Source organism: Episyrphus balteatus, chromosome 3 (assembly GCF_945859705.1).
Source record: "Episyrphus balteatus chromosome 3, idEpiBalt1.1, whole genome shotgun sequence".
Classification (NCBI taxonomy): domain Eukaryota; kingdom Metazoa; phylum Arthropoda; class Insecta; order Diptera; family Syrphidae; genus Episyrphus; species Episyrphus balteatus.
Window position 1 is genome coordinate 51779830 of NC_079136.1, and position 15329 is coordinate 51795158.

Consider the following 15329-nt stretch of genomic DNA (forward strand, 5'->3'; position numbering starts at 1 on the left):
TTGCTTTAATTAAGATTGCACATCCTTGAGACAAAAATTCGTACATTTCGTACAAATCGATCGTTTCCACAATAGACCTAATTGACTCAGAGAGGTTTTTCAGGTATCTCAGGTCCAGATAAGTTAATTTTGAAGGTCTTCAATTGATTCTGGACGCTTCTTTGCAGCCTTTAGTTTTATAACAGAGCAGATATTCTCATTTGGAAGAAGTAGTAAGAAATACTTTCAACCTAAGAAATAACAAAAATGCAAATAATTTTTCAAGTCATAAAAGTTTAGCTTATTTTAAAACTTGATACTAGTCATTCATATAAAAAAAATAAAAAAAGTTCATACTTACAATTTCGGCTGCGGGGCAAGGAACATCTTCCTGCTAAGAAATAAATCTGCAAGTTTCACCAAAGCTCCAGTGCAAAGGTCTCTAATTATTTTTCAAACCAAATAGTAAAACTTCAGCATTGACTTTCGACTTTTCTTTTTTCAACACGTTTCCCCGGGAGTTTTCATTCAGAATAGGGCTTAATGTATTCAAAATAGAACCTTGAGGTACATTAGAATAAATTTGGTTGATTTCAGACCTCACGAAAAATGTATTCATTAATATCAAACGCACACATTTTCGAGCAGTTTCTAAATGTGTCATATCATTCAAACTTTTTAACTAATGCAATTGCTATTTTTCTATTTTTTTTTTTTTTTCAGAGAAGTACAACCCAACTGGAATTTCTGTCCCTTCCTTATATCCCTCCGCCCAAAATTCTAAACTCAACTCATAACCATGAATCGTCAAGATTCCATAAGACGAGATCGTTCATTCGATAGTGTTCTAAACAAATTGATGCGATTGCGATCGGAAAATCATGAGAGCTTCAAAGCGGCAATGTATAATTTTTTGATAGCAGCAGGCTTGGCTGCTTTCGCTGCAGTTTGTATCATCTTGGGACCCTTTGTAAAACCTCTGCTGTGGGCCTTCCTTATGGGAGCAGTTCTTTTTCCATTCAAACGCAATCTAGCACATCTTTTGAAAGGATGGTTCGAAGGACTAGAAGATCATGATTCAAATGTAATGGTTGCCATTTGCTTGGCTCCTTTGGAAACAACTGAGTTTTGTGGACGGAAGCTTGTTGCTTGGCTGCAAGAGCATTGGCAAATCATAACTGCTGGCATGGGAATAGCTACATGCATTAAACTATTGTACTTGTATGCTCCCAAAGGATTTCTTTGTGCAGTCTGGCGACTAATTACTTTTAGTCATTCGTTGTTTGTCCAAATTATTGGAATTTTAAATATTTATTTAGTGAGTATACTTTTGAAACTGTTGAATGAAATTTGTACTAATAAGAGATCTTTTCCAGTTAATCACCATCATAGTTTTGTATCTTACATCGGTTTACATGTTTTGGAGGAAAGAAAACTCTGCGAGATTTGTGATTGCTGGCCAATCACTATGGATTGCTGTAGTCAGTTATGCTTGCAGCTTCCTTGGAGCACTACAGGTTCCTGCATTTATGTTAATCATGGCCTACATAGGTGTAGCAATACTTTATTACTTAAATAAAACCGATGAATCTAGTTCAATTGTGGAGAAGATAAAGCTTCTCATGGACAAAAATGCGTTCGTTCAATCCGTTAACGATATAAGTACTAGTAAAACCCCAGACACCGAAGAGCATTCCATGGCTGAAACACTTGACTCATTGGAATTGGAAACTGAGAATGACGATCATCTGAGTGATTTCTACTTCAAGATGCTCTTTTGTGCTTGTATAGCTACATTCCTTTATCGCAATGTCTGGGTATTTATTTTAGCAGCAATTCCAATCACAATTCATTTAGTATACAAAGTTGGCAAAGTCACTGGTTTGACAAACTTCATTTGGGACAAAATTGATACAGTCTATAAGAATATTAAGGTTAACCATTTTGAATTTGTTTTCATTGAATTTGTAATAAAAAATATTTTATTCTAGGAATGGGCTCTAGAACATCACAGTGCTGTTCTGCCCCTATGTCTGCCCGGTGTACTCGAGTTAAATTACAAAATCAACAGTATTGTACGAAATTCACTGAAATCCTCAGTTGATCTCGTGACATCTATTCTAATGATAATTTTGATGATTTTAATAATTGTCTTCCTTGGAGTATTCTTTTGTGTAAATATTTACTCCGAAACCATTGAAGTAGCTTATTTGGGTAAGGATTTAATTAATAAGACATTCACCGATCGACCAGAATTGGTGGATATTCTCCCAGCAAATATGCAATCATCAATTGATGATGCTCTTGATAATGCACATCATTATGGACGGCGAAAAATCGAACAATATATTGATGATTGGTTAAAAGATGCAGATCCAGTGCATAGTGTTAAGTTGAAGAATCAAATATTAGATGTATGGGATCGATTAATACAGTATTGGATTGATTTTAATAAGTCTGATACTTTTGGACCGAGAGTGCCAACGGATGCACTTAAGAGTACATTTGGTGAAATTGTTGATAATCCTCGTAAGTTTATATTAAAATTTAATTTATATATATATATTTGTTTACATACATGCATATACTAAGGTACCTATTTCAATACTAACAAATATGGTTGTGGTTCTATCTCTCTGAAACTCCGTTAGAAGCTTTTTTTTTTTGTATTGCTTTTATAATATATTCCCGCAGTAGGTTTTGTTTGTTTGAGTTATAGAAAGTGAAGCTATAATATTTAAACAAGATGACAATGACTATATCAGTCATGAATTCTAAAATAAATTAAATTTTGTCTTTATGATGAAACGATAAAAGAGTCATGTCCAAAATTATTGAAAAACAAACTGGCATTAACTAGTACCCAGTGGCCCAATAGTTAGTGCGAAGAACTTGACAATCCAGGCTTAGCAGGTTCAATCCCCAGTGGGTGCCCTTTTTGTTTTTTTTTTTTTTTTTTGTTCAGTCAATTTTAATCTGTGCTTCTATTTATTGATAAAATTATTATATATTATACGAGAAGCATTTCGATTAGATACCTACCTTACATCAATCTATAACACAGAAAGTTTCATTTTAAATCGAGTTTGGACTTCAGCTCTGAGGTAAGTACTGAAAATTTAAATTGATGACAATATTTTTTTTTTAGTAAAACTAGTGTAGTCACTCTAGTGTAGTCGTTAGATGTGGTCAATTCGATCTGGTATGCGTGTTTTAAATCTTTCAGATACATCTCATACATTCCTTTTGTTATTTCTCCTCCTTAAGTTTTTTGTTACCAATGACTCAATATTCTTTGAGAAATAACTACCACTTTCTGTACCCATTTTTGCCCCGAATCTCTACTAAGGTGCCATTCATAAGGTGCCAGCCGTAATTTGCATATTGTCAGAGTAGATGTTCGATCCTCAAAAAGTATGCACGATCAATGACTAATTGCAAGCTAATATTTTGGATAAGTGACATGACTTAATTAAGCAAATGGTTCATTAAGTTGCTGGATCGATCTTTGGGGATCACCAGATTATTGTTTAAATCTTTAATCTAAAAAACTAAGTGGAAGTTATAACAATATTGAAAAGAAACCATTCGTCAGAATCCATTATCATACGTTGTATTGAGAAGGCAACTAGGAGTGCAAGGTGCTACCCTATCCACACTTTTATGCGATCTTGACGCTTTTATACATTGTAGCTTAAAGTGACTTTTCCGATAGAGGCAGGTCAATTACTATACTGCTATCTATGTTAGTCATTTTTTCCATTTTCAACTCCAAGGGTCTCAAAATAGCTAATAATGATGAGTACAACTACCCTACTCCGCTGTAATCCTAAATAGGAAAATGGATTTACTTCAAACCCTACAAATTAAAAAAAAAAAACAGAATTGGATACCTTGAATGGTCTATTATTTTTATGTTTTATCGAAAATACCAGTTTTCAACTACAAGCTACTTAAACTCATGTTTGAAATTGAGCAGATCTATCATTCTCAACTCCGTCCCTTATCACTAAAATGCATTCATCTCAGAAACTTAAAAAATTGATATACACTCTGTTTACTTAGCACGGCAATATAGCCGGTTTAAAATGGTTAGTAAAGATGTTAAATATACTTTTATACACTACGTGGAAATCTTTTTGGTATAAACCTAGAATATTAAGAACCCTTCCAAGGATCACGAAGAAGTTCGTTCGTTACTGTTTTATTCCAAAGCCTTCTATTTCTGGGGAGTTTTAAGGATTTTTTTCATAAACCGAGGAGAGAGCTCAACTTTCATATTTCTTTTCGTGTTTTCTAGTAGTCATAAAAGTCTCTTTAGAAATCTTCCATTTCAAGGTTTATTTTGAATATTTTCAATAATAAATTTCAATATGCAAACTACTGATTGAAAGTCCACATTAGCTAGTTTTATACATTATACAACAAACACCTACATTAAGAAACACTTTCGACACCAAGCTCAACAAACAAGACAACAAATAGCAATAATAATTTTATAATGAAGAATTTTCTCATCTGTATTGCGTCCCTCCACTGCATGTGTTTCACGCTAACAAAACGGCATAATTTTTAACGAAAGGACATTTTAAAGAGCTAGTTTTAGTGGCTAAACAGGGAATTATTGGATGGGCTCAAAGCAACACTCAAACCATCCTCGAAGTGGCCGAATCACTTTGGCACATTATACGAACGAACATATCGATGATAATGGGCTTCACTGGAGAAATAATATCCTTGATACTATCAGGAGGTCAAGCATGTGTTGAATTTATTTTGGATATGGTTTGTACAATTGCAATAAAATCCTGCATAATGGGACATTATTAGTAATTTTAACTTGCAGATTATTTTCTTTACTGGTTTGTTTTATCTCCTGAGCAGCAGTGATACAAAATATGCACCATTACAAGTAACAAAGTATTTAGGATTTTCATCGGGTTCAAAAATTGCTGACGCACTTGAAAACTCGATTTCCGGAGTTCTTATTTCTATGTTCAAGTGTTCCGTTTTTCAAGGACTTTTTACGTGGCTAGTTCATACTATTTTCGGAGCAAGAATTGTGTTTCTGCCTTCGGCTGCTGCTGCTATTTTATCAGCTGCTCCATTCTTAGGTAGTTATTGGTGTTCTTTGCCAGCGTTTCTAGAATTGTGGTTGGCGCAAGATCAGTTCTATGCTGGACTTTTATTATTCCTTCTGATGTTCTTCATTCCTCCATACTTTGAACAAGCCATCTATGCCGAGATGAAAGGGTAAGTTTAATCTAAACTTTGAATATCTGATAATCACTGTTTCGTTTTTAGCGGTGGACATCCTTATTTAACTGGTCTGGCTATTGCTGGTGGTATGTACTGGCTGGGATGGCAAGGGGCAATATTTGGTCCATTGATGTTGTGTTTCTTTATTGGAATATTTGAAGTTGCTTCCGTGGCATTACGCTCTGAAGATCCAAGGTAATTTAAGAAAACATTTCAAAGAGTAATCTAAATTGAGTGTGGATTTGTAATAACTCTTTTTAATATTTCAGGAGAAGTTCGGATGAAGACACAAGAACGCCGTGAGTTCCAATTGTTATTCTACTCTAGTTTATAGTGCTTTAAGGAAGAAGTAAAAAATAACAACAGTGTGTCAGACCCTTATATCCTTATAACTGCTTTTATATTTTTTCCTCTTTTTTTTAGTAATCGCCGCCATTCTTCGTTTGTGCACTGATATCAATCACAAAACACAATCACATGGATTGATTCAAGCAACGAATTTAAGCAGTGCGTGCGTGCGTGTGTGTGTTGGAACAACCTCGAATTTGTTTAATTTTATTAAACGTCTATCCTACACTAATGCCTTAAGCTTTGATATTAATTTGTTTAACATAATTAACAAAACTAATTCTGTGTTTTATTTTTAATTTTTGTCTTTCCGTCTTTAAATGTTATACTTTCTATCTTGCACTTAAATTTGTATTTTTGTAAGCTTTCTTAATTATTAAACCAGTGAATATATAAGTTGTATTTTTTAAAAATCTGGAATTTTTTAATATATCTCATGTGTTGTAGAGGGTGGATTGTGGTTAGTGAATACTTCTTAATTTCAAAAAAAAGGTCTTCCACTAACAAATCACTCTTTATTTTTGTCTTACATTCACTGAAGTATAATTTGTATATTTTAATTGATTAACTGCTGTACCTAATTTTTTTTAACAGAAAAACAAAAAAAAAAAATAAATTTAAAAGTATGTATTGTTAAAGTTTATTTTTATACCAAAATCAAAAATATAATTTAATAAAGATTATAATGTACTTTATAACTTATCGAAGAATATTGTTTTGTTATTTTATTAATATTTATTTTTTATTTAAAATTTAGCATAACTTCTGTTTGTCCAACTCCAAAGAAAATGGATTTATCAAGAAAAACATCAAGGAAATCATCAGTATCATCAATATCTCAAATAGCTTTTATAAAACTTATTTCAACAATGTTTTATCCGAATAAATCGGATGAAGTTGTTATTGTAGAGGATTTGGATAGAAAGGAAGATGTTGTTGAGCAGAATGTTGTTAAAGTTTAAAGTTTGGCAAAAGAACTTGTTTGAAAATTGCCAAATTTTAGAACTAAGCCAAAAGTAATAGACTTCTATTTTTATAATAATGAAACCTATTTTTAAATGTAAAAACACTCGATTTAAAAGAAAATATAACACGAAAAATAAAAGATTTATTTGTAGATTAAGATTTCCGATTATTGCTGCTATGTGGATGGATTGATTCAACAATCCTATGCTGAGACAGTTTTATTTTTTTTTATGAACATATAAAATAAAATTCCTTTTTTTTAGAAAAAATTGTTTTAATTTCGTTTAATGGACTACTTTTTTAACATTTTTTATGCCCGTCTATTCTTTCGAATCAAAAAAAAAAAAACTTAATCTTTCGATATATTGCTTTGCCATATAAAAAGTAAGAAAATAATCCCCCGTTTTAAATCATGAACATCGATAATAAACCTCGGAGTGAATGCGAATAAAAAAAATGTCTGTTCAAACTCTTCGATTTTGCATTCTTCACTGAAAAAAAGTCATGCTAAAAACAAATAGAATCTATATTAAATTAAGAAGATTTCTTTATGGTTTTTTTGCCAAGAAGACTAATAAACGGACAAATCTTCTTAATTTCTTGAATGTTTTAATTTAAAAGAATCCATTTAATTTAATAAGAATTTTTTTTTCATTTTAATTTGAAAACATTTTAATTTAAAATTGATTTTTATTTAAAAATCATTGTAATGTACTTAAATTGACCACAAAAAGCTGTCGCACTAAAAAACTATGCATCTAACAGAAATAATAACTACCAAATGTTTAGAAGATTTTCACATTTATTTTAAATGATTCATTTTTTTAAAGAAAATCTTTTAATATTAATAAGTTTGTTGAAATCTTTTCATTTCTAGTCAAGTTTTTTTAAGAAATATTTATTTATTTAATTTAATAATTTATTTCAATAAGAAATCTTATTGTTTTAAGAAAATTGAATTTTAAGTTGGCATGATCTTATTTTAAAGTGCCTTACATGTAACATTTATTTAGGTCTGAAAGAGTAGAAAATGAAAAATAATACACTTATATTTTTATTTTGGTTCTTGCCATTATTTCGATGAAAATGTATATTTACTTTTTTTTCTATATAAAAAAGTTACGTATACGCCATAGTGAAATATTTTTAATTAACCCTGCTGTCAAAAGTTCGCGATTTTGTTTTTTTTACCACTCGTGTTAAAAGAAATAAATTGTGGATTTTAGATGTAATTTAAAAGATTGCCGCATAAATAATTTTGACAAAGTTAATATGTAATATAAAAAATTTGTGAAACATAGTTTTGGAAACATAGTTCTTAAAATTAAAAATGCAGTTCAAATTGTGGTTATGCTAGTAAATATATTTAAATATCATTGTGAGTTGTTACATAAATAAATTTCTGAGATTAAGTACCATCTGATTAAGATGCGAATGGGAATTCCGGATGTCTTTCAACCCTAAAATTAAAAATACAAAATTATAAAAAAAAGTTACAAACTAATAAAAATCTTAAACTTTCTCACCCTTTGAAAAATGCAAAATCGCAAACACGAATATTAGCATCCAATGCGTTCAATTTTTCAACTTCCTCGGCGCTAAGTTTAAAATCGAAAATATTCAAATTTTGCTTCAAACGCTCTGGATTGGTACTCTTTGGAATTGCTGACAATCCACGTTCAATGATCCATCGCAAAAGTATTTGGGCAGGAGTTTTGCCATGTGCAGCAGCAATACTTTTAACTTCTTCAATATCCATTAGATCAGGGAGCTGTCGGCTATATAAGATAGAAAGTAATTAAATTGCAAGCAAAACAATATTTAGTTTTTCATACTCAACGCCTGCAGCTTTATTTAAGGTTGCAATGCCCTTTGATCCCAATGGAGCATATGCTGTTACGGTGATTCCTTTAGCTTTGCAGAAGTTAATAAGATCCTTTTGTTGCAAATATACGTGATGTTCGATCTAAAATGGGATATAGTTGTTAGAAACTTGATCTTTCTATAAATTGTTATAGATTTAACCTGAAGATTTGCTGGTTGAACTGAACAGTTATCCAAGATTCGTTGAATTTGTTTCATGTTAAAGTTTGAAACGCCAATTGATTTAGTTAGTCCTTTTTCCAAAACAGCTTCCATGCTCTTAATAAAATATTAATATTAGCTATTTCTACGACGGATAAACATCGTTTAACACTACCTTCCAAACAGCTACATGATCAGTTGTCATATCGGGAACGACTCCACCATCGTCTTTAATAAATTCACCCTTTGCTTCATCAAATTTAATACCAAATGGTACATGAATCAAATATAAATCAACATACTCTAGCTGAAGATCAGCTAGAGATTTTTTCAACACGGTTTCAACTGCCTCCGGGATGAGAGCTGAAGATTTTGTAAACATAAATTAGTAATAAATTTAAGATACGTAAAAAGATTGTAAGATAAAACTATATTACCTGGAGGTGGCAGTTTGGTGGTGATAAACAACTCTTCTCGAGTGATTTTACCAGAATCAATCCATGATTTAAGAACTCGACCAATAACACCTTCATTGAGGTAAACTGGTGCGCAATCAATATGACGGTAACCAGCTTCAAGGGCTAAATTAAGAGCTTCTTCGACTTCTTTTTCGGGTGCCTGAATATAAAAATTTGAATTATTTATGTTGAAAATTTCTTGCATCTTCGGAGGAATTCATTCATGGCAAAAAAAGATCACCTAAAAACAAGCGGATTTCCGCATGTTTTTTTTTTTTGTGAAGATGACTTCCGTCATCGGATTAATTTAATTAATTTAATTTTCCGTCATCGCTTAATTTAAAATGAAAATAGTCTTATTTTTATTATAATAAGAAGATTTTCATTTTAAATTAAGTGGATGTCCGCTTAAATTAAGACCGAAGTCATCATGGTAAAAAAACATGCACAAACCCACCACATAAAAACAGGCGAATTGTGTACTAAATTAAGCGGATTTTTGTTTCTGTTTTTTTGCCAAGATGACCTCGGTCTTAAATTAAGCGGACAAATCAAGCGGACTCAACAACTGTTGGGTCAGTAGGCGAATGCTTTGCCATCAGCCTATCTCACAGTTGGAAATAAGTATGATAAACTGCCACTATCACATGCTTTGCCATCAGCCTATCTCACAATTGGAAATAAGTATGATAAACTGCCACTAAAGCTGAAGCCTGACGTTAATTTTAAAATTTGTATTTTTAGTCAGTTTTTTAAGATGAAAATTCATTGAAAGAGGGTGGGTTAAAGCTGGACATCATTTAATTTTAAGGTGCCCTTCATTTTCTTCGTCTACCAGTGTACAATCAAAAAGTTAGTATCTAAATTTCTATTGAGCGGATCTTAAAGATTAAGGTCTTCGGGCTTGGGGAAAATAGCAGGGCAACATTTCATAACTCTGTTTAGATAGAGCGAATTTATGTTTCACACGCTAGTCGTAAACATGGCGTTCTTGAGCCTTTCGTAGCCTCGTCTGGTGGCAAAAAAACTGCCGAGTTTTGAATTTGTTTAGATAGAAATTTGTTTAGATAGAGCGAATTTATGTTTCACACGCTAGTCGTAAACATGGCATTCTTGAGCCTTTCGTAGCCTCGTCTGGTGGCAAAAAAACTGTCGAGTTTTGAATTCGGTATTGAAAAGCTTAAATCTAGAATCCTGCGGGTGAATCGCCTTAGGTGACGTGATTCGTGATTTGTGAAAGCCTAAGTGGACTTTTTTATATCCTCTATAGGCAACAACAAAATATTGCAATCTGATTGTTACAAATCACATAGCTAGTGAAATAAGTAGATTGATTGAAAACGATTTTTTAAACTAATATCTGTGCCCCGTGCATAGTGTGACCGTGGCATTAATTTTGTTTGTCCTTGAGTATACGATACGTGTCAGTTTGTATTTTAAATAACCCCTTTCTATCTTATCTTTACATTTATTTTTACATCTAGGAAAATATGCTTATAAAAGTGCTAGCACGAACAATAATCAAACAAAAAAAATGCATTTGGTGCATATAATATGTTCACACAAGATATTCAAATTCAATATTCCTATGCATATAACATTAAAAATTTTGCTTTATAATATGATTTTAATTACAAACCAAACTGTTATAAATAATTAAAAAACAATTTGATTCTTTGGTTTAATGACTTTATTCCAGAAAGTTGTAATTAAAGAATAGTTATCGGAAATTCATTTATGATTAATAAAATAATATAGTTTTGCACTTTGCAATAAAAGCATGACATTTACATAATTGGTACAAGTATGTAATTTGGAGATTTTATGGGTGAGTTTGGGTATTATTTGATTTTCTATAGATATTGCATATATTTTCAAAAAACACATTTGCAAAGTATACAATGAAATATTCTTGATTTTGACTTGCAAAATCAACAATGTTTGATATCTGCATGGAGTCCCTCTAGGCTCGGTGTTTGCACCCATTCTGTGTCCGACATACCACATTTTTCAAACAACGCCGAAGTGAGTTGGTTTGCAGATGGTACTGCAGTTTTTGCGTCGATTGTTCTTCCTCAAGATGTAGATGTTTGCAGAGCTCTAGACTGTTTTAAGATTTAAGCGAAATGAAAGATAAAAGTTAAGGCAGAAAAATGTCACACTCTATGGTAACTTTTTAAAAACCGTAATAATCATATGTCGCCTGTGATGAGAATCCACAACTAATTTACTGGATTAGGAAATAATGGAAGCTTATGTCGTTTTCGATTGGTTTCACTCAAGGATTCACTCATTCTGAAATTCAATAAAACAGTTTGAATCGTTTTCACTCAATTCTGAAATTTCATATCTGTATTTGTTAATAATCAAATAAAATTGGGCAGGTTCAGAAACGTCAGGGACTTAATATTTATGTCGTTTTCGATTGGAATCACTCAAGGATTCACTCATACTGAAATCCAATAAAACAGTTTGAATTGCTTCCACTCAATTCTATTTTTTTTGTGTTTGTGTTTGTTTTTCTGTGAAATTTAAAATGTCAAATATGGCATAAGACTTGAAAAATAATTAATATGTGAAGAAAATAGTACCTAATATTCAACAAATTAATCGGGAATTCGTTTTGCAAAATATTTTAAAAGCTTAATTTATTTGTTTGAAAATAAATAAACAAATTAATTTCAGAAAACGAAACAAATTTGAATGAAAAATAATAAACAACAATGATTGAGTGTATCTTTGACATGTGAGTATTCATGTATTAGTGCTTCTTGATTTGATTCTGATTTGAAATCAAGAAGAGAATTTCTCTTCTGAGAAGCGTTCTGGCTGTCATTTTCATGCCAATAAAACGGTTTCAGAAGTCTTCTGAATGATTCCGGACGCTTCCGAAGAGCCAATCGAAAACGACATTAGGTGATTTCTCGGTCTCTGATTGGTCAGCTGTCAAAAAAAATCTTTCCAATTTAGGTAATTTTATTGGAAAGCTAACTGGAAAGTTAGGCAAGAAAATTTTCCCTAAAAATTTAGGAAAGTTTTTTTTGTCAACATGACAGCAGATTGTTTTGAATTAAGGAATTAATTTAGCAAAATTAAATTTATTTGTGTGAAAAACAACTAAAAAGTGCATTATTGGTTATAATTAATTTTATTGGGCACGTTCAAACAGTTAACATAAAGCTATCGGATAGCTTTTTGTTGTTGTAAACAGTGTTAAAAAATAGCAAAGAAACGAACCATTTTCTATCAAAAAATAATCTGAAGGTATCCGAGAATTTTTGGTATAGGTACCTCAGGTATTCGAGTGATGAGCTGATAAATATTTGGCTATTTTTTATTTTGATTTCTATTCGCGCGATTATTCAGCTTAAAAATAAAATAAATTTGCAAGAATTAAAGTTAAATCGATTGTGCAAGTACTATGCAACAATAAAAAAACAGGAATTTGCTCAAAAGAAACAATTTCCTCTTTTCAATATTTTATTTTTTTTTTTTTTGTAGCTGCTTTGGCAAGCTATCTAGATAGCTTTTCGTTCAAATAGATATTCCAGATACGGGTATCCCAGATAGCCTATCCGATAGCAGTTTGAACGTGCCCATTTATTTATTACAGTTAAGTGAAATTTGGTGTCTTACCCATGCGACCGGTAAAATTCTTAAATAAATTTCCAAATTTGACAATAGCATCACATCCAAACTAATTTAGTCAATTTACTCAAATTTCCGTTCAGAAAATGACGTTGCCTAAATATCTAGTCCCTAATATTTCCTGAACGTGCCCAATTTCTCTTCTGAGAAGCATTCTGTCTGTCAGTTTTGTGCGAATAAAACACTTCCAGAAGGCTTCTGAATGATTCCGGACGCTTCCGGAGAGCCAATCAAAAACGCCATTAAAGAAGCGAAATAAATTTTAAAATTAGTCGAAGGATTCGAATTTTCTTTATTTTGAAAATCAAAGAAAATTTTCTGGCGTTTTCAGAGTTTTTGTATAAAACTGTTAAAACCTAGTTTAAAAATTATATTTTTTTTGAGCATTTTTTTTAACATTGCAAAATTTTAATATTTAAGCTGTTTTTGATTCAATTTTTTAACTATGAGTTGAGTTGAAAAAATTAAATAAATTCAAATTCGTCAGACTACGAGTAAATTGCACGAAAATTTAATACATGACTATTCTTCAATATTCTATAATAAGACATGAATGTATAAAAGTGTAATTAAAAATAATTTATAAAAAATATTGCAATATCTCTTTTAAATCAATGCAAAGAACATTAAAAAAATTTATATATAAATTGATTAAAGCTACGGAGGAAATCTGCACGTTTATCTTTTAACAGCTTTGGTTGTTAAATATACCTACCTAATAATAATAAGGATCATAAAATATGTATCTAAGGCGCAAAATTTTAAACGATTAAGTAAATTGCTAAAGCCATTTTAGTAAGTTACTAAGCCAAAAAGCACACGTATTTTTAACTTAGTAATTTACTTAATGGCTTTAGAAATTTACTAAATTGTTCAAATTTTGCGCAAAAGGTTAGTTCCGATAACAACACAAATAATACAAATTATTTATTTAATCATAACACTTCTTGGACTTTAACAAAAACAGAAAATAGACAATATTAATTAACATTTTTATTTTATTTTTAGTATTATTAATATCAAGGGGCACGGTAGTTCCCAGCCTAGTTCTCTAGCAAAATTTGGCACTACACCCTTATTTACAGGAAACAACTCAGGCCATTTTCGACACCCCTTTACTTGGCAATTTTTGAAATAACTTTAAAAATCGGTAATCAAAAGAAAAATCGTCAAGAGAACAATCAAAATTTTATTGATACGAATTTGAAGTTTGAACCCAAACTTTAGAACTTGGTACACTTTTACATATGTACATCAATACTTTTTGTGCCAGCGTAATTTCAACATAGGAGAACTTGGCTCTTTTTTTAACAGTTATGTTTTTTTTTGATATTATTTATTAGATACAAATAGAAAAAAGACAATTCATGAAAAAAAAAAAAAAATAATAATTGTCTAAAAAAACAAAGAAACAAAAATCAAGTCTGGGGTGGTATAGCACCCCTATTGTCATCGGAAGGTTAAGGAATTGCATTTTTGTAAACTATATATTTCGAATTTTGTCATACAAAAAGCTTTTATATTCTAAGAAACTTTGAGTAAGAGCAAGTAAATACAAAAGAAGCATTAGTGTATTTTTATTATTATCTTTTTTATTTAATCTTTTATTGACACACATGAACCGGATATTATTTAATTTTGGCGGTTTATTTTTGTTTTTGGTATTTTATGCTAAATTATTACGAATTTGCGAATTAATTTTATTCAAAATGTTGGGATTTCCGAAATTTTAACCGACCGAGGGGATTCTGGTGGTTACCAATTTTGTTAAGTTTTTTTCGATTCCTACACACTCTTGTGACTAAATTTTGTTTGTCAAAAAAAAAACATGAATCATTTTCAGACCATTAAATAACATAATATGCAAATAATAATTAAATAATTTAATATGCAATTAAGTCCACAGCATACCTACACATTAAAAAATAAACAACAAATATGTATGTGAAGATTAATTAAATACATTATCTAATTTAACATTTTCGTCATTCACATTATTATAAGTCTGAACTTCTCATATCTCATTATTTCAATCTTATTTACTTAAGTTATAAAAAAAAGATACACGAACTACAACAATGTCAAGAGCTGGAAATTTCACAGAACTTGTTTTTTCTTCTTCTATAAAAAATAAAATAAATAATGACTAAGTAAAAATATGCATTCCTATCACTTTTAACGACTTTGCTATTGAACTTGTTACATTTATGATTGCAAAGGCAATTGTTCTTACCTGCCAAGTGCCAATTCCAAGTGCTGGCATTTTAACTCCATTGTTGAATGTTAAAAACTTATCACAAACCATTTTTATTCCGGCTAGCAAAATAAAACAACTTTAATATAAAATGTATCTTGATTAAATTCTTGCGGAAAAAGAACCTTATTGACAGAAGGCGACTCTCCAACTGGTCGGTAAAATGGACGCTTTTGGAATTAATACCTCAATGCTCACGGAATTAGTATCTCAAATTCTCAATCTATAAGAACGGCGGGTCGCGGTGTTGTTGTGCATCATTTTGTATATTCTTAGGGCTAGTATCTAGTCTGTGCTGTAGTGCTAGATCTATGTTGGTTGTATTGTAGAGGTTTGTAGACAGATTTGATAAATATGAATGTATTTTTTCGAGTTGATGACTTTCTCTTGAA

At 31.0% G+C, this 15329-nt stretch overlaps 2 protein-coding genes across 7 annotated transcripts; one reads left to right on the top strand and one right to left on the bottom strand.

Annotated features, from left to right (window-relative positions):
• Positions 1-698: 698 nt before the first annotated feature.
• LOC129914596 (transmembrane protein 245) lies at positions 699-6755 on the top strand. Of its 6 annotated transcripts, none has more exons than XR_008772208.1 (8): positions 699-1297; positions 1356-1913; positions 1971-2508; positions 4562-4764; positions 4826-5232; positions 5284-5433; positions 5508-5603; positions 5662-6058. XR_008772208.1 is itself a non-coding variant. In XM_055993916.1 (8 exons), the coding sequence occupies exons 1-8, from the start codon at positions 779-781 to the stop codon at positions 6546-6548; spliced, it is 2610 nt and encodes an 869-aa protein (XP_055849891.1). In that variant the 5' UTR covers positions 699-778; the 3' UTR covers positions 6549-6755. The 6 variants fall into 6 exon arrangements, 5 of the variants coding, with proteins under 5 accessions (XP_055849891.1, XP_055849892.1, XP_055849893.1 ...); XM_055993916.1 differs by lacking the exon at positions 5662-6058 and adding an exon at positions 6344-6755 and having other exon boundaries at positions 5508-5537; XM_055993917.1 differs by lacking the exon at positions 5662-6058 and adding an exon at positions 6344-6755 and having other exon boundaries at positions 4574-4764; positions 5508-5537.
• A 1139-nt stretch (positions 6756-7894) lies between these two features.
• LOC129916303 (aldo-keto reductase family 1 member A1) lies at positions 7895-15107 on the bottom strand. The gene is made up of 7 exons (XM_055996164.1): positions 14917-15107; positions 9015-9195; positions 8753-8940; positions 8578-8694; positions 8388-8518; positions 8079-8330; positions 7895-8012 (listed from the first exon to the last, which is right to left on the bottom strand). The coding sequence occupies exons 1-7, from the start codon at positions 14986-14988 to the stop codon at positions 7976-7978; spliced, it is 978 nt and encodes a 325-aa protein (XP_055852139.1). The 5' UTR covers positions 14989-15107; the 3' UTR covers positions 7895-7975.
• Between the last annotated feature and the right edge of the window lie 222 nt (positions 15108-15329).

Bases quoted from the DNA above. Each gene is read 5' to 3' on its own strand.
- LOC129914596 (XM_055993916.1), top strand. From the start codon at position 779: ATGAATCGTCAAGATTCCATAAGACGAGATCGTTCATTCGATAGTGTT. The intron at 1,914-1,970 runs GTTAACCATTTT...ATTTTATTCTAG, and splicing joins CAGTCTATAAGAATATTAAG to GAATGGGCTCTAGAACATCA. The intron at 5,538-6,343 runs GTGAGTTCCAAT...TTTAAAATTTAG, and splicing joins GATGAAGACACAAGAACGCC to CATAACTTCTGTTTGTCCAA.
- LOC129916303 (XM_055996164.1), bottom strand. From the start codon at position 14,988: ATGGTTTGTGATAAGTTTTTAACATTCAACAATGGAGTTAAAATGCCA. The intron at 9,196-14,916 runs GTAAGAACAATT...TTTTATATTCAG, and splicing joins TTGGAATTGGCACTTGGCAG to GCACCCGAAAAAGAAGTCGA. The intron at 8,013-8,078 runs GTGAGAAAGTTT...TTTTAATTTTAG, and splicing joins GATTTTGCATTTTTCAAAGG to GGTTGAAAGACATCCGGAAT.